Source organism: Mastomys coucha, unplaced genomic scaffold, assembly GCF_008632895.1.
Source record: "Mastomys coucha isolate ucsf_1 unplaced genomic scaffold, UCSF_Mcou_1 pScaffold2, whole genome shotgun sequence".
Taxonomy (NCBI): Eukaryota; Metazoa; Chordata; class Mammalia; order Rodentia; family Muridae; genus Mastomys; species Mastomys coucha.
Window position 1 is genome coordinate 23,289,620 of NW_022196902.1, and position 27,152 is coordinate 23,316,771.

General features: G+C 39.4%; 1 protein-coding gene across 5 annotated transcripts in view; it reads right to left on the bottom strand.

Annotated features, from left to right (window-relative positions):
- Positions 1-27,152, bottom strand: part of Trmt11 (tRNA methyltransferase 11 homolog) — a 59,599-nt gene that overhangs the window by 7,408 nt on the left and 25,039 nt on the right. For 4 of the 5 annotated variants that reach the window (XM_031380706.1, XM_031380709.1, XM_031380708.1 and 1 more), the window contains 5 exons: positions 19,536-19,616; positions 13,634-13,798; positions 11,972-12,044; positions 11,728-11,859; positions 8,616-8,736 (listed from right to left, as the gene is read on the bottom strand). In XM_031380706.1, the coding sequence (XP_031236566.1) occupies positions 8,616-8,736; positions 11,728-11,859; positions 11,972-12,044; positions 13,634-13,798; positions 19,536-19,616 (572 nt within the window). The remainder of the gene's footprint in view (positions 1-8,615; positions 8,737-11,727; positions 11,860-11,971; positions 12,045-13,633; positions 13,799-19,535; positions 19,617-27,152) is intronic. The other variant, XM_031380707.1, reaches the window with a different exon arrangement.

Sequence of the window (27,152 nt, forward strand, 5' to 3'; positions counted from 1 at the left end):
ATCCTTAGTGTGGCTGCTGAGAGTCAAGTGTGGATACAGACCCTTAGTGTGGCTGGTAAGTCAGTGTGGATACAGATCCTTAGTGTGGCTGGTGAGTCAGTGTGGATACAGATCCTTAGCGAGTGTGAGGGTGGAAGAAGAGGCAACAGGCAGAGGAATCTGAAACGTTGAGTGACAGCTAGCACTGAACAGAATGGGCCTCGGTTCAGCTCCAGGGTAATTACCCATGTCCGGCTTTTGTTTAAAAATCCTGTTCTCCTTATCAAAGCTTTCCACCATTCTACATCTGGTACTGGACAGTAGCCATAGAAACTACTTGTGCTAAAGTTACACAACTATAAACAGCATTAGGCCATTTCCAAACCAAGGACAAGCACTTCAAAAGTCTGGTATCCAGTACCATTAAATCTGTAGTGTTAGGTCTTTTTTCAGGGGGGAGGGGAGTTGAGACAGGGTTTCTCTGTATAGCCCTGGCTGTCCTGAAACTCACTCTGTAGACCAGGCTGGCCTCGAACTCAGAAATCCCCCTGCCTCTGCCTCTCAAGTGCTGGGATTAAAGTTCTGCACTACCACTGCCTGGCTGTAGTGTTATTCTTAATGGGAACACAGTAAAGGTGGAAATCTTTATCCTTGTGTTTTGTATCTGCATTTTTTCAGTTCCTCATAAAATTAAATTTCAAAATATTAAGCCACCTAAAGTCTATGAAAATATATTACAATTTTATCTAGAGTCTCAAAATGGCGGATCATTAATCAATGAACTTTGGGCATTGAACACTCAGAACATAATGCCTTTTTAGTGTAAATAAGCATTGTGAACAGCCATGCTCAGCTTGACCATGCAGAAGTATGACTGCTTGCTTCCTATGTGTATTCACTAAAGTTTATATCTCTATCAACGAAAACTGTCAAATATTAGAATTGTCAACAGACAAAAGTTAAACAACAATTAATTGAACACCATTTTATATTTAGTTGTAACTAGCAAGAATCAAGAATCTTATCTTCTTAAAGAGCAAGGGATGAATAACATACAAAAGCATGTACCTGTATACACATAAACACTTCCACTTTAATTCTGAAATAATGTTGATCCTGCGTAACTTTATAAAATTTCCACAATCCATGTAAAGAATTAGTAAAGATGTATATGTGTTTTGCTGGTTTTGCTAAGGGGTAAATTCGAATGAGAATAAGAAATGGCTACTGCACAGGTCAGAACAGACCTTACAGTGCTTACAAAGATATGCACTTCACAGGTATCCATTAAACTGTACACTTATTTGCTGAGGAAAAATATACATAAAATTTCAGCACTGAATTCTAGGAGTCATTAAGTGGCAAGAGGATGCAAATTCAGATTTTAATAGGAAACACATAGAAAGATAATGTTAAATAGCCATGAGAGCAAAGAAAAAAGCCACAAAGTAAAAATCCTATCACTCACACAAGAGTTGGAAATGAAGCTCCTGAGGACACTACCCTGAGTCCCACTTCCCTCAAAAAAAAAAAAAAAAAAACCAGGCACTGAGCTCCCCACCCCCACCCCCGAGCCAGTTCCGTTGCTGCTCTAAAACCTGGGTATTAGAGCTCGAACCCATGGCCGCTCGGACTTTCCTGAGAGGCGTGCCTTCACATCTATCAGCCTGTGTTGCAAGATCCACACACCTCAAATGGCCACCCTTGCTGGAGTTGTGAAGAGCTGGCTCACTTTTTCTTGGGATTCTCAGTTTGCTTGGCAAAATCACTTAACTGAAGAGAGATGAAAGTAAAAATGACAACCCTCTAAGATTTAAACGAAGAAAAAGTAACTTGAGCAACAAAATCAAATTGTTTTAGAGCCGAATTCAAATAGCATGATATGCCGCCTCACTATATCCCCATCTGCCTCTTGAAACTTCAAGAACTTTAAGCCAAAACAAGATTTATATTATATAAACATTCTGACTTCTCATGCAGAATATCTGAAAGGTTATCTTTTTTTCCCTCATGTATCATACTTAATAGTAATGAACATTAGACAATTAGTTCTAGATTGGGTTTATGTTCAATTACTGTGTTCTTATATAGTGTAATTCTACTCAATTTTATTAAACAGTAAATGAGTTAAAATCTACAAGTAAGCCACAAGACAAACAAAGTACATAATGGTGGTGGTGGTGGTGATGATGATGATGTAGTATTTATATGATGATAATGAGGATGGTGTAGTATTTATATGATGATGATGATAATGATGATGTAGAATTTACATTTAAACAAGTATTTATTGTAGAGGACACCAATCTTAAGGGTCTAGAGAGACGCATCCCCTCTGCTTAAGACCAGCATATTACTCTTGCTGAGGACTAGAATTTGGTTCCCAGCACCCACTTTGGGTAGCCCACTACTGCCGGTAACTCCAGCTCACAGGGATCTGATGCCTTCTACTGCCCATGGCCACCTGTACATACATGGCATACAAACAGATACACACGCACATATACATGAACAAAAATAAAAGTAAAAGAAAAATCTATTAAGTAGCTACTCAACATATTTCATTTGGACCCCAGAGATTCTAGCAGAAGTCACTGAGAGCATACCACTTTTAGGTAGCTAGCACTGAACACATAACCATTGTATAGAATCTATTCTAATCTAGAGATGTCTAAAGATTAGAATCCTTTTATGTTTTGGAGATCAGTATTTTTATTCAATACATTTTACATAAGAAAAATGTTTCATAGAGTTACCACAATTATTCACAATGGCATTAACAATGTGTCAATAATAATAAGAAAGTTAACCCTTAACCCTAGCAAAATGTATTGTACTATGTCATGGCACCCTGAACACACTGGCTAAAAACAACAGGGTAAAGCAAAGAGTGTGTTTAACAGAAGCTAAAAATTCTATGCTTCAGAACATTTGCTTTTATTTTTTTATGGTAGTGGGAATTAGCCCCAGGTCTGACACTGATAGGTAAGCATCCTGTCACTAACCAACAGACCCAGATCTTTCATCTCAAGACATTCTAAAAGGAGGAACACTGGGCGATGTGATGTAGGAAAGGTCAAATTTCAAGGACAAAGACAAGCTTTGTTTTCAACTCTGTCATTCACTATTTAGTCATCAGTGGGCTGAAGGAAGGAAGGCCTCTCATCTCTGAAATGGGGAAATAAACTCAAGTAGATAAAAATGTCTATAAATAAGCACTGACAAAACCTGGTACTTTATTCCCTTAGCCTCTAGAATAAATCAGTGAAGGATACTCTTCGTACTCTGTCTAAGCTCTGCAGCAGTTACCTGCGATAGCGGGGTAGGCCTGACCCACTATAAGAGGGGCTGCTTGCCCGCTTCTGGCTCCTCCCTTGGTCTTTTCCTGCTTCCCTTCCCTCTTCTCTCCCCATTCCCTTCCCCCTCACTCCTTATGCTCATGGCCAGCCTCTACTCCTCTACTTCTCTACTCTCTCTCTCTGCCTCTACTACCCTCTTAACTCTCCTCCATATGCCCTGAATAAACTATTCTATACTACTATACTGTGTGGCTGGTCCCTCAGGGGGAAGGGATGCCTTGACATGGGCCCACGGAGGCACCCCCTTTCCCCATACCTCACCACAACTCCATAGAACATATCCTCCCCTCTGTTTATCTTTTTATAAACACATCAGATACTTACAACAAAAAAATGTCTTCTTACCAGGCATCTTCATAACATTGCCATGGTTATCAAGAACAACTTCACCAAGTACAAGAAATGAAGGAGACTAAAACTATAGCTAAGAATGTACAAACACAACATTCACGTTCCTTAGACAATCTTTCTAACTTATTTCCTACATTTTAAATGGTGGGGGAACCATTTAACAAGTGAACCTTTAACAACAGAACCCCGGAACAATGGATGGAGAAAGACCAACTTGAAGTGAAGTTACACCTAACAAGTGACAAGGCAAGCACGGATCACAGTGTAGGAAATACAAAAGCCAATATCAATATTCTTCCTCTGCTGAAGTCAGCAGCATTGAGCCAGCCTGAGAACCGTTTGTGAGACATGTGAGAAGTGTTTAACAGTTCTACGTCCACCTATTCTATAAAGGGCTGTGATCCTGATGTAATCACAACCTTTCCCCAGAAGGAAACACGAGAAAGAAGGGAAACAGTGAACTAAAAACAAACAGCAGACTATCACATTAACAAGACAGTAACAGCAAATCCCTCACTAGGAAAGACTTAACAAACATGAGCCCAGACAATACCAATGTGACCAGTAGGACGCTTTTTCTTATTTAAAAAAAAAAAAAAATTCAATTTCAGCCAGGTGTGGTGGGGCAGCACTGGGAGGCAGAGGCAGACAGGGCTCAGAGTTGGAGGCCAGACTCATCAACATGTGAGTTCCAGCACACTCGGGGATATACAATAAGACCCAGTCTCAATGCACAAGCCTGCACCAGTTTCAAACAAGAACAACAGTAAAATGAAAGCAGGAAGCCAGGCTAGAACTAGCACTGTTTTTATAGGAGAGTGAGCTTATTTATAATTTTAATATACAACAAGAACATTCAAAACCCATTTTCCTCTTGACTTTGAAATAAATTTGCTTACAGAAACATACATTTGGAAGAAACGTAGTAAATTTTCTTAAACTAAGCTCAGGACAAAGCACATATGAATTAGTGCACACAATGCTAGTTTATTATTTGTTTTCATTTCTATAAAAATAGAAATGGATAAAAATCTTCTCCATGTCTGGGTAATTCTTTGGAACACAATTTATGTACAAAGAAATGCTATATATGTAGACGATATCATAAAAAAAACTAATGTGATATACTTTGATTTTCACTAACAAAAATTAGAACTATGGTATTAATACCATTACTAACTCAAGTCATCGTATTAAATTCTATAGTTTGTAGAAGTTGTAGAACTACTATTGAATGATCCACAGCTTACTTACCTTAGCATAGCAGAAGAAAGCATCTATACACATGAGACGGCACTGACTGCAAGAGGGAGAGCTGCTCTGAGCAACCAGCCTCTTGTGTTCTACTAAGTTGATAACTGTTAGCATTAGGGAATAGCTTGTATCTCCTCACTAATGCTTAAATCAGCCCTACTTCAATATTAATAGTACAGCAAGCAGCAGGGCCTCGGAGGCAGTAATTAAGGGTAAAAGAGATCATAATGGTGGCATCTTAATCAGTGTAACTGGCATCATAGGAAAATGAGGAAGTGACAACCCAGGCTGACCAAGAAAGGCTGTGCGAGCCACAGCTGAGAGGTCGACACTCAAGCAAGGAAGAACTCTCTCAGCAGAGCTAACCTTCGCACTTTCCACCTCAACAAATAGGAGGCATTTCTGAAATTTCAATTCCCTGCTTGCTTCTAAGCACTGCTGGCGATTTTCCGGTGTTCTGTCTTGTACCAAATGAACCGAGAGTGAAGTCCTTACAAAGCAGACTGAGTCTGTAAAGTTGAGCTGTGATCATTTTCTATTTCCAACGTACATCTTTCTTTAGATTTGTGTTTTAAAAGTCGAATTATTTACTTAGCTCACTGGGAGTGGGTACCTGTGACACAAGTCAGAGGGCACTTCCATGTTCCATGTACATTCAATGTAGACTCAGGTATCACACTTTGTGGCAAGTGCCCTTATCCACTGAGCTGGCTAGTTAGTTCTCAAATCTGTTTTTTTTTTTTTTAAGATTTATTTATTTATTTTACACATATGAGTACACTACCACTGCTCTCTTCAGACATACCAGAAGAGGGCACCAGACCCTATTACAGATGGCTGTGAGCCACCATGTGGTTGCTGGCAACTGAACTCAAGACCTCTGGAAGAGCAATGAGTGCTCTATCTTAATACCTCGCTCACTTTAGGCCGGGCAGTGGTGACACATGCCTTTAATCCTAGCACTTGGGAGGCAGAGACAGGTGGATTTCTGAGTTCGAGGCCAGCCTGGCCTACAGAGTGAGTTCCAGGACAGCCAGGGATACACAGAGAAACCCTGTCTCAGGAAAAAAAAAAAAAAACTCACTTTATCTTGTCTTCTGAAGCATTCAAGATATATGTTGGGCTGGCGAGATGGCTCAATGGGTAAGAGCACTGACTGCTCTTCCGAAGGTCCTGAGTTTGGATGCCAGCAACCACACGGTGGCTCACAACCACCCATAATGAGATCTGACGCCCTTTTCTGGTGCATCTGAAGACAGCTACAATGAATTACTCCAGAGTGAACAGGGCGGAGTGAGCAGGCAAGTGGGGCAGAGCGAGCGGGCTGGAGTAACAGGGCCGGCAGAAGTCCTGAGTTCAGTTCCCAGAAGCCACACACACACACACACACACACACACACACACACACACACACACACACACACACACTAGCTCACGGGCATCTGTACAGCTACAGTGTACTCATACACATAAAATAAGTAAAATAAATCTTTTTAAAAAAAAAGATATATGCTAAAGAAATGCTAACTTGGGAAGCTGGGTGGTGGTGGCGCATGCCTTTAATCCCAGCACTTGGGAGGCAGAGGCAGGTGGATTTCTGAGTTCGAGGCCAGCCTGGTCTACAGAGTGAGTTCTAGGATAGCCAGGACTATACAGAGAAACCCTGTCTCAGGGGGAAAAAAAAAATGAAATGCTAACTTGATTTACTAGATTATATAATTACCACAATATTTCTACCTAGAATAAACAGCCCCAAGAATAGTACAGGAACTCTTGGGAAATAGAAAGTTTAGGAGGTACATGGAAGCAATTCTACAAGGGAAGTATCAAACACATTAGCACCATCAGACACATAGTTTAGAGTCAGAGGAGCCAGTACTGATTAATCAACCCCAAGAGACAGTAAGGTAGCAGGGTTCTGCTGGATTCAAAACTGACATTTTTTTTGAGGTTGTCATTGTGCCAATAAATACAGAAAGCACTCCAGGAATTTCTCAATATTCTAAACACCTAATGGTAAATAATCATATTTGGGAAAGGATTTGATTTCCACAAAGTACTGGCAAATTATCCAGTACAAAACGTATATTATTATTTGAAGAAACACAAGCTGTTACTATAAAATAATTGTTTAGTACTGATATACCTTGATAAATGTAAGTACATAAATGTTTGGAACACAATGAAAATCATGTCCAACCCACAGATTCTATCATCTGAATATGCACTTAGGAAGATGAGGCTGGATTATGAGCAGCTCGTTGGTTTTTCTAAACTACTACAGCCATGTATTCTCATCAGATCACATGTACATATACACTGTAATGTAAATACCCACACATCTAGTAGATAGCCATCAACTACTTATGTAGATGAATAGCTTAGTTTCCTGAAAAGTCTTGATACTGGAGCCTGAGTTTTGAGGATAATTTATACCATATGAAAATGTTATAAACATTATCTAATAATAAAAACAATTAACTAAAACACTTGCATAAAGTAGCAAAATGTAGTATTTTAGAAAAATCTATTTAGAAGATGTGATTAAGATATGGAGAGAGATTCAGATCTGTTGGCGTAAACCAAATATGCCAGCGTAAATAATTAATTTAGAGCCAGTCAGACTCTAAATTAAAGATCAATTACAAATGGGGAAGGGATGAAGGATGGAAAGTAACAGATACAAGGGCAGTGTACAGATTAAGTCACCACTGTGAAAGACCTAGAATATATAAATTAGATGATAATTAATCAAGTAGAGACTGGAGATGAGCTTTACAAAATTTTCAAACACAATCACGCTGTTCTGCATGCCCTATACAGACAGGGCTGGCCCAAACAGCCAGTGCATTTGAGAGCCTGTCAGTCCAGACAGGACAACAGAGAGGCCATCCTGATGAGTCACTGCAGCCTCGTTAAATGAGGTACTACTCACATCACTTCTAATTTGGAGAGAAAGTAACAAATGTTACTAAAACTTTTCCTTCTCAAATTTATATGTAGTGTGTATGTGTGTGTGTGTGTGTGAGAGAGAGAGAGAGAGAGAGAGAGAGAGAAAGAGAGAAAGAGAGAGAGAAAGAAAGAGAGAGAAAGAGAGAGAGGAATGAGAACACAAGAATAGATGAATAGGATTACTGATATAAAGTAACAGGTGAGGAAATTTTATCTTCTTCCTTACATAGAGAATCACTGTCCTGACTAAAATCTGCCAATCAGCTGGTGAGGTGGCTCAGTGGATAAAGATGCTTGCTACCTCACCTGATGACTTGAGTATAATCCCCGGAATCAACATGGTAGAAGAAGAGAACCAAGTCCCTCAGGTGTCATGTGACCTCCACATGTGCTATGATATGTTTATGTGTGGACATATACAATTTTGTAATAGTAAGTACAAACATTCAGGTCTGCAGTCAAGAAGTTCTGTTTGTGCAACAGGAATCTAAGGAAGCCCAAGGTGGGGGTGAGTTTCTTCTGCTCTTCAAGCCAACCAAGCACTCTCCTATCGCTACCACAGCCAGAGCCAAGTGCGCAAAGTTCAACATCGGTGTCTTCCTAAACTTACCTACTGTGCTATACAATCACAGTCAAGACTAACATCTCCAAATACTCCAGGAAAGCTATTTAGAAAGATCTGGATTTTTGACTCTTCCAGAATTTATACTAAAAACTTACCTCAAATTCCTTCACCTTTTCCATCGTGATCAAGCGCCTTGCTGTGTGATTGGAAAGCTTTTGTTCACAGTTGCTGATGAGTCTCAGGCAAGGGTGCCAAGGCACCATCTCCTCAGTGTATCTGAAAACAGGAAGCTGCTGGTTAGGAGCAATCCAACAGGCAGTGTGGAGATCAAGCGTGGTGCTGTACAATCAGCAAGCAGTCTGCTTGTACCTGACAAATATTTTATAAGTACCAGCACCAAGAAATGTAGCTCAGAAGTTACCCCTGGAAGGGAAGAATACGGAGACGGGCAGGAAGAGACAGTAATAGGGAAACAGAGGGAGGGAACTGGGAGGAGAGAAGGAAAGATACATATGTACATTTTGATAAGGAATAGCAAACAAACCACAAAACTGCAAAATGATGATTATGCCCTAAAAGGTCCACAAAAGCTGGTTAGACAGAAGTGCAGGTCACAGCCAGCCCCTTACAGTCAAGAAAAAAAAATAATGGCATCTATAAGATGTGTAAATAAGTCTAAAGTTATTTATAAAATAATTCAGGGTATATTAGTGCCCAGGTCACAGTCACTAGGCAGCGATACTGAGGCCACCCTGAGTGGAAGCAACAGCTCTAGGACATGAGCAGAGATGACCAATCCCTACATGGCAGGACAATGCACGCACTAATAGAGCCTAGCACACGATACCCAGCACAAGGTAACTGTGGGACACGGCGGAGCAGAGAGAAGAGTGGCAGGGAGAGCCTGAGAGCACTGACAGCAGGCCTTAGTTTTCCTTTGCAAACCTTCATGCCGTTCTCAATTGTCTCTGCACACATTTATGACATGGACTATCTTAAACCTCAGACTCAAAATGGGAAAGGGAATGGCTAAGGATCCTGAACCGGCTTAGCTGCTCTAATGTGTCAGCATCACCCTGACCACCACTCTTGGGGACTTTTCCATGTCTCTCTGACCTTCAACAACCTCCTCCTCACTATCACAATCACATGCTCAAAACCTTCACCACTCACTCACCAAGCAGCACACAAGCTACATTTTACCCCATTATCAGAGGAAGGAATTTTCTTGAAGTCACTCTTGGCTATTCCTTAGGGAACTTGTGATAATTTTGGTTTTTCCTCATCTAAAAAGCCTTTAGCATTTACTCTACAGACAGAAATTTTTATAAAGCGAGTCCATATCAAATTTACAATCTTCATAGGAATATTTATGACATGAAGAAATACATTTTACATCATGACTGAGACTAAATTTAAAGAGAGAAACAGAGAGAAAATATGGCCTTGAACTTAAGCTTATACACAGTATAACCCATAGGTCTCTAAAACAGTGTCATGCTTAAGAATATACACTTATTTTTAGTTAGGACCCTACTTTTCACTATGTGGTGTAAGTTGGCCTCAAATTCCAACCCTTTAAAGAAACCTTCTATGTACACTGATGTTTTGAAAAGACATTTGAGCTGGGCAGTGGTGGCACACACCTTTAATCCCAGCACTTGGGAGGCAGAGGCAGGAGGATTTCTGAGTTTGAGGCCAGCCTGGTCTATAGAGTGAGTTCCAGGACAGAGAAACCCTATCTTGAAAACAAAAAACAAAAAACAAAAACCAAAAACCAATCAAACAAACAAACAAAAAAACAAAAACAAAAAAAGGAAAGGCATTTGAATATGCACAAATAAAAATTTCTTATACTTAAGCCTTTTATATAGCTAGAAAATAAAAAATGTAAATCAAATTCACCTGTAAAAAAGAATTATAAGTAATATTAAATGATATAAATAATGCTAATATTGCTCAAACAAAGTTGTCAGTAGCTAGCTTTCTTTTTTGAGTGGGGCATGGTAGGCACAAACCACAGGATTTGTTTGACAGCTTATAAAGATATTGGAGGGTTTTTTTGGACTCCCAACATTACTGAGAAACCTACTTTCTTACTATCCTCCTACAGTCAGTCCTCTGTATCTACGGACTGGTTGTAGGACACTTCCTACCCCATACAGTAATCCATGTAAGTCATGTAAGACAGGAGACATTTGTAGAATCTATGTATAATCTCCTGTCTCTTTAAATTATCTTTAGATTACTCAGAATACCTAGCACAAATATAAATGGTACTTGCCATACTGCACTACTGTGGAAATGGTAAGAATGAAAAGTCCTGAGTTTAGTATGTGTAAAAATATTATACCCCAAATTCCATTTCTCATTGAAGATTGGCTGAATCCAGATATAGAAGCCACAGGTATAGAGGACTAACTCTACATATGAATGATCAAATCAATGGAAAACATATGTCCAAAAGAACACACTGAAAAATTGAACAGCAGCTTAAAGACATCTTCAGTGAGTATGAAATAGCCTATTCCATATAGTGGACTGTTTGCCAACTGTTAAATTTGTACTTTGCTTAGACAATTATATCAATACCCAATTCTGATTTTATTACTGTTTGCCTGTAACTTAAGTCACTATTTAAAACTGAAATCAGCCCAAACAGGCAAACCACACAGATTTAGATCAGTGTTTGCAAAGGCAGGAGGAGGGGTGGCTCCACTTGGGGGTTTCTTCGGGAGTAAATGACAACGTTTACTGTGGAGTGCTTGTGTTCAGAGTGCGACGGCTCCACAGCTTTGTGGAAATATGACAAACCAGAGCAGAGAGGTGTAGAGTGGGAAACGCATGACTGCAAATGATGTCCAAGAGGTTTCTAAAAGCACGGCTAATCATACACGTGAGCCTCTAGGTTCTTCATGGATCACTTCTCAGTACTCTCCCTCCTGTAAAACTTTTAAGTTCTTTCTAAATGTTATATATTTCACTTGCCACCTGGAAAACAGACTGAATTTTCTGAACACTGAACTGTTTAAGGAATTATTCTTTCTTATTTCCTAGAAAAGGACAAAAAGATGTTCTTTCCCATAAATTTACTGACTACATTAAAATATCCATCAAGTGGAAGGGAACTACTTATATATAAGTAGAACAAGGCTATTGATAAATATTAAATATGAAAATATCAGCAAAATTAGAGATGAGGAAACAGAATCCTTAAAACAAAAAAATACTGTAGAAAATGACATTAAAAAAATAAAGAGTACATACTCTGGTGTATATACTGGTAGCCAATAGACTAGTCTTCCACCCAGTACAAGGGTCTCTGCTGCAAAATTTAACAGGTCAAAAAACATGTCACTCAGGTGATAATTCAAGGAGACAGGAACGTGGCTTTCTGGACTAACGAAAAACAAATATTTAAAAGTAAGTTAGAAGTATAATACTGCTCACAATAATTATAAAAAAAAATCAACAATTGCTTCAAAGTAATAGCTTGTTGAACTTCATTTACCATTTTTCTATTCCCTTTGGTATTTCCTTCTGCGAACCTGATCTTCTTGTAGATTCTCTGATACCATATGGAGCTAGGCAGAAAACAAAACAAAGCAAAACAACGTCATAGCCAAGTCAACCAGACATTTGCAAGGAACAGACGCACATGGTGCAACGAAAGTGATAGCCAGGAGCACTAGCTGGCTTTGTTTGTCACCTTGACACAAGTGAGTCATCAAAAGAAAGGAGCCTCAGCTGGGGACATAGCCCCATGAGACCCAGCTGTAAGGCATGACACTGAGTGCTCAGTGGGGAAAGCACAGCCCAGTGTAGGTGGTGCTATGCCACCTGGCTGGTAGTCCCGGACTCTATAACAAATCAGGCTGAGCAAGCCATGGGTGCAAGCCAGTAAGCAGCACCCCTCCTGCATCAGTTCCTGCTTCCAGGTTCCTGTCCTGCTTGGGTTCCTGTTCTGGCTTCCTCCAATAAATGACTAAGATCTAGTAGTGTAAGCCCAATACTTCCTTTCTTCCGCAACTCACTTTTTGGTCATGGAGTTTGTCAAAGCAATAGAAACCCAAACTAAGACACTAAGGAAGCAAAAACACCACCTATGCATTATTCTGCTCCAAAATAGTTAACATAAAATGCTCAGGGAAGGACAACAGTGTAAGGCTATGCACACATTTTCAGTAAGCGAGCCCCAAATTACTAACTGCTGTGCCTGCCTCTGAAGCGGACCCTATACTCAAGGAAAAAAAACCTATGATATAGTGGTTCACCTAATAAAATTGACTAGTAGATTAAATTGTTATATCAATTTACTAAAACTGATTAACTGATTGCTTATTCCGTGGCTAAGATACTGTGTTCTCAGAAAATATGCACTGAAGTACAGAAGGAAAATATCACAGTGAAAGAAAGAATAGTAAATAATGAAAGTTCACCCAAGTTTCATAATGCACATTCACAACAACATTTTAATGCCATCACAACAATCTTTTGTTAGATTTAAAATGCTCTAAGCCATCAAAGAACAAAAGCTGGTTCAGATAAAGGTCTTAACTTTGCACTCTTTACAGACTTACCAATGCTATAGAAAAGGTACATCTGTTTAGACAGGCTGCCTCAAACACTCAATTTTCTAAAGGCACAGACCCTAAGTCTTCATGTAGTGTTCCAAAATGAGTTGATTTACAAGACCAGCAGCTTGTACAGCCCCACATTTCTCTAAGTCTAGAAAGGAGATGCCAGTGGAGCCAGATGCTATAAAGGCTTTTACCTATGGAGAACTGTGAGTCTGCTGAAACCCCTTGAGGTTGACACAGTAACTATAAACACCACTCTAGATCTAGTTGCCATAGTAATGAATAACCACAGTCAATATAAAAATACATGCTTCAAAAAAAAAAAAAGCAAGAGAAAACTGATGACAAATCATGTACAGCTATAATTAGAGGGGGAATAAATATATTTGCTAAAATGAAACCACAAATCCTTAAGTACTTAAATTAGCAACCTGCTGCTTAGTCATAACTTTGCATTGTTTTTATGTGAGGGAGTTAAGAGTTGGAAGAATCCTAGAACAAGTGGATATCTTAGAGTGTGCTAATATATGTTGTATTCAACCAGTAATTCAGAAAACTAGCCCCACTCCTACTGTGTATGAAAACAAACTCACGATCTGTGATGATTGCATCAAAATATGTCCCCTTTCTCCAGGAAGGCTTAGATGCATCTGAAACCAACACATCAAGATAAAATTTCTCTAAGCCATACTGACGAAGATTTGCCCTGATGTTTTCATCTGGTCCACGCCATTTCTGGTTTTTTCTACTAGCCTTTCCTAAAGAAAAAGAAAATGAACGTAGAAAATTATTCCATCAAACAAGAATATTCTTAATTTCTTTAGATATCCAAAGATACTTTCATGATCATGCAAACCTGTACTTACCCACAAAAAGCGTGTATTCATTGTAACCCTAATTCTATGCGTACAAAGAGGCAAGTATTATCTCACCTTCTTATTTTGAACAGTAAAACATAACTTTTTTGTTTGGTTGGGTTTTTTTTGAGACAAGGTTTCTCTGAATAGCCCTGGCTGTGCTGGAACTCACTCTGTAGACCAGGCTGGCCTCAAACTCAGAAATCCACCTGCCTCTGCCTGCCAAGTGCTGGGATTAAAGGCATGCACCACCACGGCCCAGCAAAACATAACTTTTTTAAGTGGCCAATATTTTCTAAGTATCAAGTATTCATCAGTAAGATACATAAGTTAGAAGAACATGACCTTTCCCACAGCAGTAAAGACTTCCATGCTGAACAAATGTTTGATCAGACAATTAAACAGAAATGGAGAAAGCTAAGTTGTGAAACACAGCATCTGCTGCGCATGCAGAAACTACACAAGACAGAAACTGAAAAGTCAGTGTTTGAAGACAGAAAGTGGAAGACGAGCAGAAGCTCAGCAACTAGGAGACCTAATTGGATGATGATCATTATGTCAGTGGTAAAGTCAGAGAAACCAGAAGAAAACAGAGCTTTCTAATGAATAATGAGCTATAAAACCATCATATACACGGATGCACACATTCATACACACAAAACCTGAAAGTGATATTAGCAGAAAGAGAATCATCAGGTAGATGAAGACTTGAACATACGAATTTGGAGCCATCATCTTTTAAACAAATGGAACTGTTGAGATTCTGTACAATTCAATTTTTTTTCCTCCTTCTTGTATTTGTAACTGGTTATTTTGCTTATATTTCAAGTGTTATTCCCTCTCCCAGTTTCCCCTCTGCAAACCCCTTATCCTATCCCCCTAAACCCTGCTTCTATGAGGGTGTTCCACCTCCCAACCACCCACTCATGCCTCACTGCCCTAGCATTCTTCTACACTGGGGCATCAAGCCTTCACGGAACCAAGGGCCTCCCCTCCCACTGATGCCAGATAAAGCCTTTTCAGCTCCTTCAATCCTTCCCTTAACTGCTCCATTGGGGTCCCTGTGCATAGTCTGATGGTTAGCTCTGAGCGTCTGCATGTGTATTGGTCAGGATCTGGCAGAGCCTCTCAGGAGACAGCTTATCAGGCTCCTGTCAGCAAGCAGTTCTTGGCATCAGTAATAGTGTCTGGGTTTGGTGTCTGCATGTGGGCTGGATCCCCAAGTGAGGCAATCTCTGGATGGTCTTTCCTTCAGCCTCTGTTCCATTCTTTGTCCCTGTATTTCCTTTAGACAGGAGCAATTCTGGGTTAAAATCTTGGAGATGGGTGGGTGGCCCCATCCCTCAATAGCCATGCCTAACCTCTGGATATGGTCTCGACAGGTTCTCCCTCCCTTCCTTCCTTTGTGGGGTATTTCAGATAATGTCATCCCTGTGGGGTCCTGGGAGGCTCTTGCTTACTTGGCATCTGGGACTTTCTGGTTGCTACCCCCAGTTCCCCATCTCCCATTGCTACACACCTCAGTTCAATTTCCTGACCCTCTGTACATCTCCTCCCATACCTGATTCTTCCCCCTTTTCTCCCCTCCCCCCTCTTTCTCCCAAGTCCCTCCCACCATTTACTTCCCTTGTTTATATTGTTCCTCCTTCTAAGTAGGACTGAAGCATCCACTCTTTGGTCTTCCTTCCTCTTGAGCTTCATGTAGTCCATGAGTTGTATTGTGGGTATTCCATGCTCTTTGACTAATATTCACCTATCAGTGAGTACACACCATGTGTGGTCTTTTGTGACCCAGTTACGCCACTCAGGATATTTTCTAGATCCACCCATTTTCCTTCAAATTTCTTGAAGTCACTGTTTGTAATAGCTGAGTAATATTCCATTGTGTAAATGTACCACATTTTTTTGTATCCATTCCTCTGTTGAGGGACATCTGGGTTGTTTCCAGTTTCTGGCTATTATAAATAAGGCTGCTATGAACATAGTGGAGCATGTATACTTGTTATATGTTGGAGCATCTTCTGGATATATGCCCAGGAGTGGTATAGCTGAGTCCTCAGGTAGTATTATGTCCAATTTTCTGAGGAACCACCAGACTGATTTCCAGAGTGGTTGTACCAGCTTGCAATCCCACCAGCAATGAAGGAGTGTTCTTCTTTCTTCACAACCTCTCCACCATCTGCTGTCACCTGAGTTTTTATCTTAGCCACTCTGACTGGTGTGAGGTGGAATCTCAGGGTTGTTTTGATTTGCATTTCCCTGATGAGTAAGGATGTTGGGCTATCATCTTTTGGGTTTGTTGAAAGAAGATTACTTTCTTGCTTTTTCTAGGGTCTACTTTCCCTCCTTGTGTTGAAGTTTTCCATCTATTGTTCTTTGTAGGGCTGGGTTTGTGGATACTATGTAAATCTGGTTTTGTGATGGAAAATCTTGGTTTCTCCATCTATGGTGATTGAGAGTTTTGCTGGGTATAGTAGCCTGGGCTGGCATTTGTGTTCTCTTAGGGTCTGTGTGACATCTGCCCAGGATCTTCTAACTTTCATATTCTCTGTTGAGAAGTCTGCTATAATTCTGATAGTCCTGCCTTTATGTTACTTGACCTTTTTCCCTTACTGTTTTTAATATTCTTTCTTTATTTAATGCATTTGGTGTTCTGACAATTATGTGACGGTGGAATTTCTTTTCTGGTTCAATCTACTTGGAGTTCTATAGGCTTCTTGATGTTTATGGGCAGCTCTTTCTTTAGGTTAGGGAAGTTTTCTTCTACAATTTTGTTGAAGATATTTACTGGCCCTTTAAGTTGGGAATCTTCACTCTCTTCTAAACCTATTATCCTTAAGTTTGGTCTTCTCATTGCATCCTTGATTTCCTGGATGTTTTGGGTTGGGAGCTTTTTGTATTTTGCTTTTTCTTTGACTGTTGTGTCAATGTTTTCTATGGTCTCTTCTGCACCTGAGATTCTCTTCTATCTCTTGTATTCTGTTGGTGATGCTTGAGTCTACGACTCCTGATCTCTTTCCTAGGTTTCCTATCTCCAGGGTTGTCTCCGTTTGTGATTTCTTTATTGTTTCTATTTCCATTTTAAGATCCTGGATGATTTTCTTCAATTCCTTCACCTGTCTGGTTGTGTTTTCCTGTAATTCTTTAAGGGATTTTTGTGTTTCCTTTTTAAGGACTGTTTATCTGTGTTCTCCTGTATTTTCTTTAGGGAGTTACTTGTGTCCTTTTTTAAAGTCCTCTCTATCATCATCATCATGAGATGTGATTTTAAATCAAGTCTTGCTTTACCGGTGTGTTGGGGTACCCAGGGCTTGCTGTGGTGGGCGAACTGTGTTCTGATGATGTCAAGTAGCCTTGGTTTCTGTTGCTGATGTTCATATCTTTGCCTCTCACAATCTGCTTATCTGTGGTGTTAGCTGGTCTTGCTGTCTTTGACTGTGGAGTGTCCCTCCTGTAAGCCTGTGTCAGCACTCCTGGGAGGCCATATTTTTCCGGGTGGAATTTGGGTATTGAGAGCTGTGGCACACGGTCCACTCTAGAGTGCAGATGGAAACCAGAAGGATTTCCAGTCTGTTCCTTGGTTCCGGTGTCCTGATGGCTCTGGCCGGTCCCTCTTGGGTCAGAAATTTGAACAGAAGTGGTGGTCTTACCTGTACACTCCTGGGAGACAAGCTCTGTCCCAGTAGGCTTTGGGTACAGAGAGCTGTGGCAAAGGGTCAGCTCCCAGGCACAGACAGAAACTAGAAGTTACAATTCTACCCTAGGTACCAGTTTCGTAAGTGCTTGCTCTAGCCTTATTCTTATTCTTGAGGCAGGCACTGGAACAGAGACCCTCCTGCTTCTACTTTCAGAGGTACTGTAATCCCAGGAATTAGAGCCATTCACCATCATGTCCTGCAATTATTCTTATATAATTATATACTTTTTGTCGTATGATTGACATTACACTAAAACAAACTTAAATAAAAAAAAGATGAAAAAACACAAACAATGTTTAATATACTAGAAAGAGGAATTAAAAAATAAATGAATAAATAGACAAATAAATGACAGGAGAAAAATAGCACGTATACTTGTACACAGAAATAAAAACCATAAAGCCTTAAAGAGAGTGCAATAAAACTGTCAAAAGAATAAAATCAGCACCAGTGAGCACGCCACCTAGGGAGTCACAGAAGCTTCTTAAAGTCAATCTGCCCAACGGCAGCTCTGTGCCCTCAGTGGTTGTTTTGGGCTGAGCAGTTGGAGTCATGCTGCAAGATCACAGGCAATGTGAAAGTGAGATCAAAAGCAGATTGCAGGTTCTCGGGCAGCATTTGGGCAAAAGAAAGAGAAAACTGAAATACAGCTAAATGGATCCTACAGGACTCAAAGAAAAGCTTTTGACTTTGGGAAAAACATGAGACTGTTTTATGATATAAACTAAGAAGTCAGAAACAGAGAACAGAGACATACCTAACAACTGTCAAACTCTGAAAAACTCTTCTCAATTAGAAATCAACTCCCGGAAGGCAATGAAACAACTTTTCAAAACTTTAATAAGTAAAAATGTCTTAAAAGCTCTGTTGGATGATTTTCTTAAAACAAATATGTGACTTCTACTACCAATAAATTAAAGTAAGAAGTTTACTTACTCTAATACAAACATAATACACAGAGCACACCTCCTGGGACTACACAGAAAACACCCTCCTTCAGTAGGAGAGAGAGCTAGCCCCACCTCTAGCCTCGACAGTATAGTAGAGCAGGCCCTGGTAGTTACGAGTAAGTAAGCTGGTTCCATCCCTCGTCAGCTGCAGCACTGGGATTAAGGGCATGTGCCACCACTGCCCGGCAGCTTTTAAGATTTTAAATAGTTTCAGTAATTGATACAAAATTAAAGTAGATTAATGTTTCAAGTTTATACTCATTTAAAGGCAGAATCTTTAAATTTGTAGATACCTCAAGTGTTTCAAGTATGTTCTAGTCAAAGAAATCTAAATTTTCATGTTACTCAAAGACTATTAATCCAACCGTACTCAATGCATGATTGCTAAGTAAATCATAATCTTAACTAGAAACCATAGGTTTCTATTTCTTTATTTACTCACTTATATTTTATGGTTACTGGTGTTTTGCCAGCATATATATCTGTGTATGGATGTCAGAAGCCCTGGAACTGGAGTTACAGATGGGTGTGAGCTGCCATGTGGATGCTGGGAATTGAATTCAGGTCTTAGGGGAAAATAGTCAGTGCTTTTAACCACTGAGCCATTTCTCCAGCCCCATCCCTCTATATACATGTTCTTAACGTGTTCTCGCTGACTACAAAATGGACACTCCATCTCTTTCATATTTTCCTTCTCAACACTGTTTCACAACTTTAATTTGTCTTTAAAAACAACAACAATAAAAAACCCTTCTTGTATTAAGATGATAAGTTCTTGGCCAGGGATGGAGGGAATTTTTCTTATTCATGTTAATATTCTTCTAGCTCACGTCTCATACATTGAGTGATCACACTGTCAAATGTGGATAATCAAAGAAGTTTTATGGAAACTTACATTAAAATGCTGTGCTTTATACATTAAAATGTTACATAAAGCTACTTTATGATTTTAAAGGCCTACTTGGCTTAACAACTGGAAGTTCTACTCACCCAAGCCATGAACTGTGTTGTAGTCTATGTCTGTCCCACACACATATGCACCAAAGTGAGCAGATGCTATCAGGAGGCCACCTGGAAAAGCACACAGTGGTGACTGTTAACCAGAAAGTCCACACTAGTGTTCCTTTCCTGATTTAATTTGATCCAGAGTCTTACGAACTAGCTGCAGGCAGAGTATCCTGGAATGACATCAAGCCTAGTTAAATTTAGCAAGGCTCAGAAATGAACAAATAAACCCTAAACTGAACTTGCTAAATTGGCCAAAAGGCAGAGACTCCATTCATATCATGGCATTGTTACTTCACAACACTACCTAGGGAATGCTATTTATTATTCAAAAAGATGTAGAGTTAGACATTTTCAGGTTATCTTAAGATTATTCAAAAACATTCTGATCCATTTTAAAAAGTCAGCACACAAGTCTCCAAACACAGAGATCTAAAATAAGCTAACAACTGGGCTCAAGTGTCAACACGCAAGAGTGAGCATGCTTCACAGGTGAAATTCTGACTTTTACAGGTTAAAATGTGGCCTGTTTTAAACTACTGTTATGTAATTATTTTTGGTATAAACTATAATATAAATTTCTGAGATACTAATTAATAGTATCATTTTTCTATTATATAGTGCTATGGCTAAAGTAAAAATAATATCTCAATATAAAATTACCAGACTAAGGAAAATGGCAGATGTGACTGGTTCAAAAATAAAAGTTCTGACAATTAAAAATGAAACATTTAAGAAAATAAGTATTTTTATTAAGAAAAATTCAAAGTTAAATAAAATATTAAATGCATTTTATTAAACTGTATATTATTATATATTCAAATAAGTGCTTTTTATGATTGATTAATCCCTAATTGTAATATAGGAAAATGTCAGTCAAGTAGGAATGAGAAATTCAGTTTTAGACTACAACACAAGTACACACTTTTGGGGCAAATTCTTGGGTTTTTCTTTCCACCCTTTCAAATGTTACCTCTAAAATTAGTACAATGTCTTAACAGTGTCAAGATTGCACATTACAGATCTACAGCCATTTAAAACATACTCTGCTCATACACTAACTACTTTCCTGTTGTATCCCTTGAAGAAGAAAGATGTTGGGCTCAAAGCACAGCAGAAACCAAAACCTAGGTCTTCTCACAGTAACCCTGAAGCACTTGTGAGATGCAGTATGAAGGAGACCTCAGAATTCTTGATCTAGAAATGGCGTAGTCTGTAGTTAGGAAAGGTATTGCACGTGACGACTTGTGAGACTCACAAAGTCACTTCACCCAAATCACAAGGAATTACTACAATTCTGCCAACCAAGGCAGATACTCACCTAGAAGAGCTAGTTGTCAAGGGGACAGAAAAGCTTTCCTGTGCTTCCTTAACCAGAACCTTATCCATTGCTTAGAGGGACCTTTGAGAAGACTCAACTTACAGAACACTGCTGAAAGGAGACGAATAATCTGTTAGACTCGCCTGTACTTGTGTCTTCTTTTAATTTTTAAAATAAAATCACAGTAAGTTGGTTTCTCTGACCCTGGGCAATCGTTGCTAATCCTCTAGTGTTGTTCACTTACAGCCATCTGTGTTTTGTCATACCTTACATGGAGTGTTCTTGGGTGGGAAGGGAAACCCAGGGGAAGTGTGGAGAAGGCGGGAACAGGACTCAGCCGCTGTTGCTATCCAGACTCAGAATATTAGTAATACCACATATGTAAGTCAGACTAACAACTAAGTGTTTCAATTTCCTGTAACTTAAACAGTAACCATTTTAAGGTCAGGGTAAGATCTTATAGACAAAAAAATACAACGAGCGGAATTTATTCCACACTATAAAACTTAATTTATGAGTTTTATCTCTGTAGAACTAGGGGAAAGCTTTGAAAATGTGAGGAAATGTGAAACTAGGCTTTGGTTTTGCTAAGAGAGAAAAGGAAGAGAAGCTGGTGCTCCTGCTGCCACCATGTATGTTTCATCCCTCTGAAGGAACTCTAAGTGAATGAGCAGTCTAGGTGCAAGAAGACTGCCAAAGACAGCAACACAACCAGGAAGAACTGGGAAAGACTGTACAGCAGAAAGACTGTGCTGAGCTACCCATACAGACTTTCTAGTCCTCTTCTCCATCCTGCAGTTGCTCCTAAAATGGCCAAGGCAATTTTCCCGCTTGAGTTCTACGTCCGCCATCCTGAAATGGCAAAGTTAAAAAGGAGCTGTATTCTTTTCCTGACACCTGAAGATAAACAAGGCAAGAAGTCTGTCCCCTTGGTGGACATGTTATAGACTGGACTCACCTGAGAGAAGTATGAGAGGGAGTCTACACTATGCCCTCAGAGTTCTATACTGCACAAGACAATGAGCACACACTCATCTCGATCTCTTTAATTATCAACAAAAAAGTTAGACGTTTACAAATTAAAGCCTCAATTTCCTTGCTGCTAAAATAGCAGTAATTTATCAATATTTTGGAAATTAGCCCGAGGGGACAAAAAATGAGTCCATGGTCAAACATCTCATCATCGTTTACTGCTCACTATAACTAACATCTTCACCAAAAAGTATCTAAGTCCATAAGAAAATAACAATTAAAAAAAAATAGTAGTAGGAGCTGGAGAGATAGCTCAACTCTTCCAGAGGTCCTGAGTTCCCAGGAACCTCATAGTGGCTCACAACCACTTGTAATGGGATATGATGCCCTCTTCTGGTATGTCTGAAGAGTGACAGCGTGCTCACATACATAAAATAAAAAGAAAAAAAAATCTTAAAAAAAAATAGTAGCATGGCATTCCACTGAATGTCTATCAGTTAAGTAACAATCCATCATAGCACGCCTGGATGAGGCTCCGAGGAGGCCTTTAGTCAACAGGTCATTCTAATGAGGAGGACTGTAGAACCCCAGACCTTCCTTCTTCTGCTCTTAGCTAAGAGGTAAGCAGTTAAGTCTACCCTGAACCCCTTATCATTGTCTTCTGATATCCAAACAAGGCCTAACATAGTCAAACTAAAATTAAATCCTTCTCTTTGTAAATTATTTTGCATATTTGTTATAACAGAACGTTTGTTAGAATACCAATTGGCTAAAATAAGAGCAAATTCTGCTACTAAGTAAATTAAGTAAAGCTGTGCATACAGTTACTAAAAGTTCACACCAACATAGGTGTGATACATTCACACTAAGTTTTACTAGTAGTACTTCCTCACCACTCAATTTAAATGTGATTAAAATGAGAAAACATTTGCCAAAGCAGAGAGTGAGGTCAAAATGTAATTATAAGCAGCAGCTAACTGCCTAAAAGAAAAAAGAAAGGTGTTTATACAAAAAAAGATCTCAACCTTCTCTAAAACTTTGAAAACAAACCTCACTAGTCAGTGCTGATGCATTTAGATTCTGTAAATATTTCAGTTTGAACCATTAAAAGGGATACACTTGATTTCAGTAAAGCCACAATAATGAAAGCCAAAGAAACATCCTAGAACAGGATGTGAGAACCTAAGGTCATAAGAGGCACAGGACTAACGTCTCTGGTCCTTCCTTTCCAAGGCACACGCTGTCTATGAAGCAGGAGTTCAATGAGGAGATCAATAATCCTTAAGAACTTTTTTTTTTAAAGATTTATTTATTATTATAAATGAGTACACTGTAGCTGTTTTCAGATGCACCAGAAGAGGGCATCAGATTTCATTATGGGTGGTTGTGAGCCACCATGTGGTTGCTAGGATTTGAACTCAGGACCCTCGGAAGAGCAGAAGGTGCTCTTACCTGCTGAGCCATCTCACCAGCCCCAACCCTTAAGAATTTTCTGTGCAAAATTAGAGGCTATAATCAGTTTCAAAGTAAAAATGTCAAAAACTGACATATATCCTAAAGCCAACTTAAACCACAAACAACACAAAGTATGAAACTATATTGTAGTGGAATCTCTTGCAAAGATTCACCAATCATCTGACCTCACTCTTCTATGGGAACAGTGAGATGATCAAGACAGTCCATTGTAGGGAGCCTCGCACAGTAATCACAGTCAGGTACCCATACCCCCAACCATGCACAAGGCGGGAAGCATCTTCATTGTAGGGAGCCACAGGTTACTCTTACCCCTCACCATGCACAAAGCAGTTGGCACCTTGAATACTGTGAAGGTGTAATTTTACAATACGCCTAGGCTCAACTGCATCAAAGGAGGCCTACTCTTTTGCCCTGTTATGACAATTTTTTAAACTCTAATGCGTATACCAGTCACATTGTACATAAATATTACATAATTCCAAGGAAGTGTTTTTACTTCATAAAAAGAGTTTTTTGTTTGTTTGTCTTTAAGTTTACAAATGGCTCTACCTGGGTAAAGTCTCGTGGCAGAAACATGATGCCCTGAGTGAATCCCTAGAACCTACATAATGGGGAAGGAGAGCCAACCCCATAGAGCTGTCTCTGATATCCACACCCATGCAGTGGCAAGCCTTTGCCCAGACACATGCATTATGACACACACACACCCCTACAGTGGCAAGCCTATGTCCAGACATATGCATCATGCTGTGCACACATACACCCCACAATAAATGAAAATTTTAAAGCTGAATTACAAAAGAGTAAAGCTGAGATTCTAGAGAAAGACAAATCACAACCATTAATCACACCATCCACAGGAATAAACTCTAAATGGGTCAGAGTTCTAAAACAAAACAAATGTATCACTTCAAGAGGCATAGAAGAAAATATAGACAAATTCTTTGTAAGTTGAATACAGGGAAAACTTTTATATGGCAAGAAAACAAATACTATTAAACTCAAATGATAATTGATAATTTAGAAAGACATATTTGCAATTTATTATAGAAAATTTATTACTGGAAGAGGATGTGCTAATATCTATACAAAAGCATCCTTAAAAGATGCAGGAGCAGAGCCCTGGTGCAGACTTGATCCCACCCAGCCCACACCCAATTCTGATACATCCAGCCTTACAGGTGAGACTTTACAGCCTGCCTCAAGACCCGGCATATAAAACCCATGTGACTGGGGAAGCAGATTCTCTGCCCAGCAGGAGACCCTTGTGCCTTCCAGTTCCCACCTGTGCTGACCAAGCAGAGCTCTGGCACAGGACCCCATCCCACACAGTCCAAACCGGCATTGTAGCTCTACTCCCCAGGATCACAGGATCGCAGGATCACAGGCTGACTGGAAGGACAGGCCCCAGTCAGAGACAGGGAGGCCAGCTAACACCAGAGATAACCAGATGGCAAGAAGCAAGCACAAGAACATAACCAACAGAAACCAATTTGACTTGGCAACATCAGAACCAAGTTCTCCCACCACAGCAAGATCTGGATACCCCAATACACCCTTAAAGCAAGATTCAGATCTAAGTTCTCATTTCATGAAGATGCTAGAGAATTTTAAGTAGGATATTAATAACTCCCTTAAAGAAACACAGAAAAACACAGATAAACAAGCAGAAGCCCTTAAAGAGGAAATGCATAAATCCCTTGAAGAATTACTGGAGAGCACAATCAAACAGGTGAAGGAATTTAACAAAACCATCCGGGATCTAAAAATGGAAATAGAATCATTACAGAAAACTCAAAAGAAGACAGCCTTGTTGATGAAAAAACCTAGGAAAGAGAACAGGAGTCAAAGACACAAGGATCACCAACAGAATAAATACAAGAGATAGAAGAGAGAATCTCAGCAGCAGAAGATACAAAAGAAGACATCAACACAACAGTCAAGGAAAATACAAAAGGCAAAAGCTCCTATCTCAAAACAGTCAAGAAATCCAGGACACAATGAAACGACTGAACCTGAGAATGATAGGCATAGGAGAGAGTGAAGATTCCAAACCCAAAGGGCCAGCAAACATCTTCAACAAAATTATAGAAGAAACCTTTTCTAACCCTAAAGAAAGAAATGCCCATAAACATAAAAGAAGCCTACAGAACTCCAAATAGACTGGACCAGAAAAGAAATTCCTCCCGCCACATAATAGTCAAAACAACAAATGCACAAAACAAAGAAAGAATACTAAAAGCAGTAAGGGAAAAAGGTCAAGTAACATATAAAGCCAGGCCTATCAGAATTACACCAGACTTCTCACCAGAGACTAAGAAAGCCAGAAGATCCTGGGCAGATGTCATACAGACCCTAAGAGAATAAAAATGTCAGCCCAGGCTACTATACCCAGCAAAACTCTCAATTACCATGGATGGCGAAACCAATGTAATCAAATTTAAGCAATATCTTTCCACTAATCCAACCCTACAGAGGATAATAGAAGGAAAAATCCAACACAAGGAGGGAAACTAGACCCCCCCCCAAAACAAGAAAGTAATCTTCTCACAACAAACCCCAAAGAAGAGAACCACACAAGCGTAATTCCACCTCTAACAACAAAAATAACAGGAGCCAACGGTCATTGGTTCCCAATATCTCTCAATATCAGTGGACTCAATTCCCCAATAAAAAGACAAAGGCTAAGAGACTGGATATTTAAACAGGGTCCAGTATTTTGCTCCATACAGGAAACATACCTCAGAGTCAAAGACAGACATTCCATCATAGTAAAAGGATGGGAAAAAAGTTTCCAAGCAAATGGTCCAAAGAAATAGCCTGTAGTGACCATTCTAATATTCAACAAAATAGATTTTCAACCAAAAGTTATCAAAAAACATGGGGAAAGACACTACATACTCATCAAAGAAAAAATCCAACAAATGAACTCTCAATTCTGTACATTTAGGCCCCAAATGCAAGAACATCCACATTTGTAAAAGAAACGTTATTAAAGCTCAAAATACACATTGAAACTCACACAATAATAATAGGAGATTTCAAAACCCCACTCACATCAATGAACAGATCATGGAAACAGAAATTGAACAGAGACACAATGAAACTAAAACAAGTTATGAACCAAATGGATTTAACAGATATCTATGGAATACTTCATCCTAAAACAAAAGAATATAACTTCTTCTCAACACCTCATGGTACTTTCTCAAAAATCGACAATATACTAGGACACAAAACAAACCTCGGCAGATAAAAGAACAATGAATTAATCTCATGTATTCTATCAGACCACCACGAACTAAGGCTGGTCTTCAATAGCAACAAAACAACAGAAAGCCCACATACACATGGAAGCTAAACAACGCCCTACTCAATGATAACTTGGTCAGGGAAGAAATAAAGAAATTAAAGACTTTTTAGAATTCATTGAAAATGAAGACAATATATAACCAAATATATGGGACACAATGAAAGCAGTGCTAAGAGGAAAACTCATAGCTCTGAGTGCCTCCAAAAAGAAACTGGAGAGATCATACACTAGCAGCTTAACAGCTCATCTGAAAGCTCTAGAACAAAAAGAAGCAAATCCACCCAAGAGGAGTAGACAGCAAGAAATAAACTCAGGGCTGAAATCAACCAAGTAGAAACAAAAAGAACTATACAAAGAATCAATAAAACTAGGGGCTGGTTCTTTGAGAAAATCAACAAGATAGATAAACCCTTAGCCAGACTAACCAGAGGGCACAGAGACAGCATCCTAATTAACAGAATCAGAAACGAGAAGGGAGATATAACAACAGAAACTGAGGAAATTAAAAAAATAACCAGAT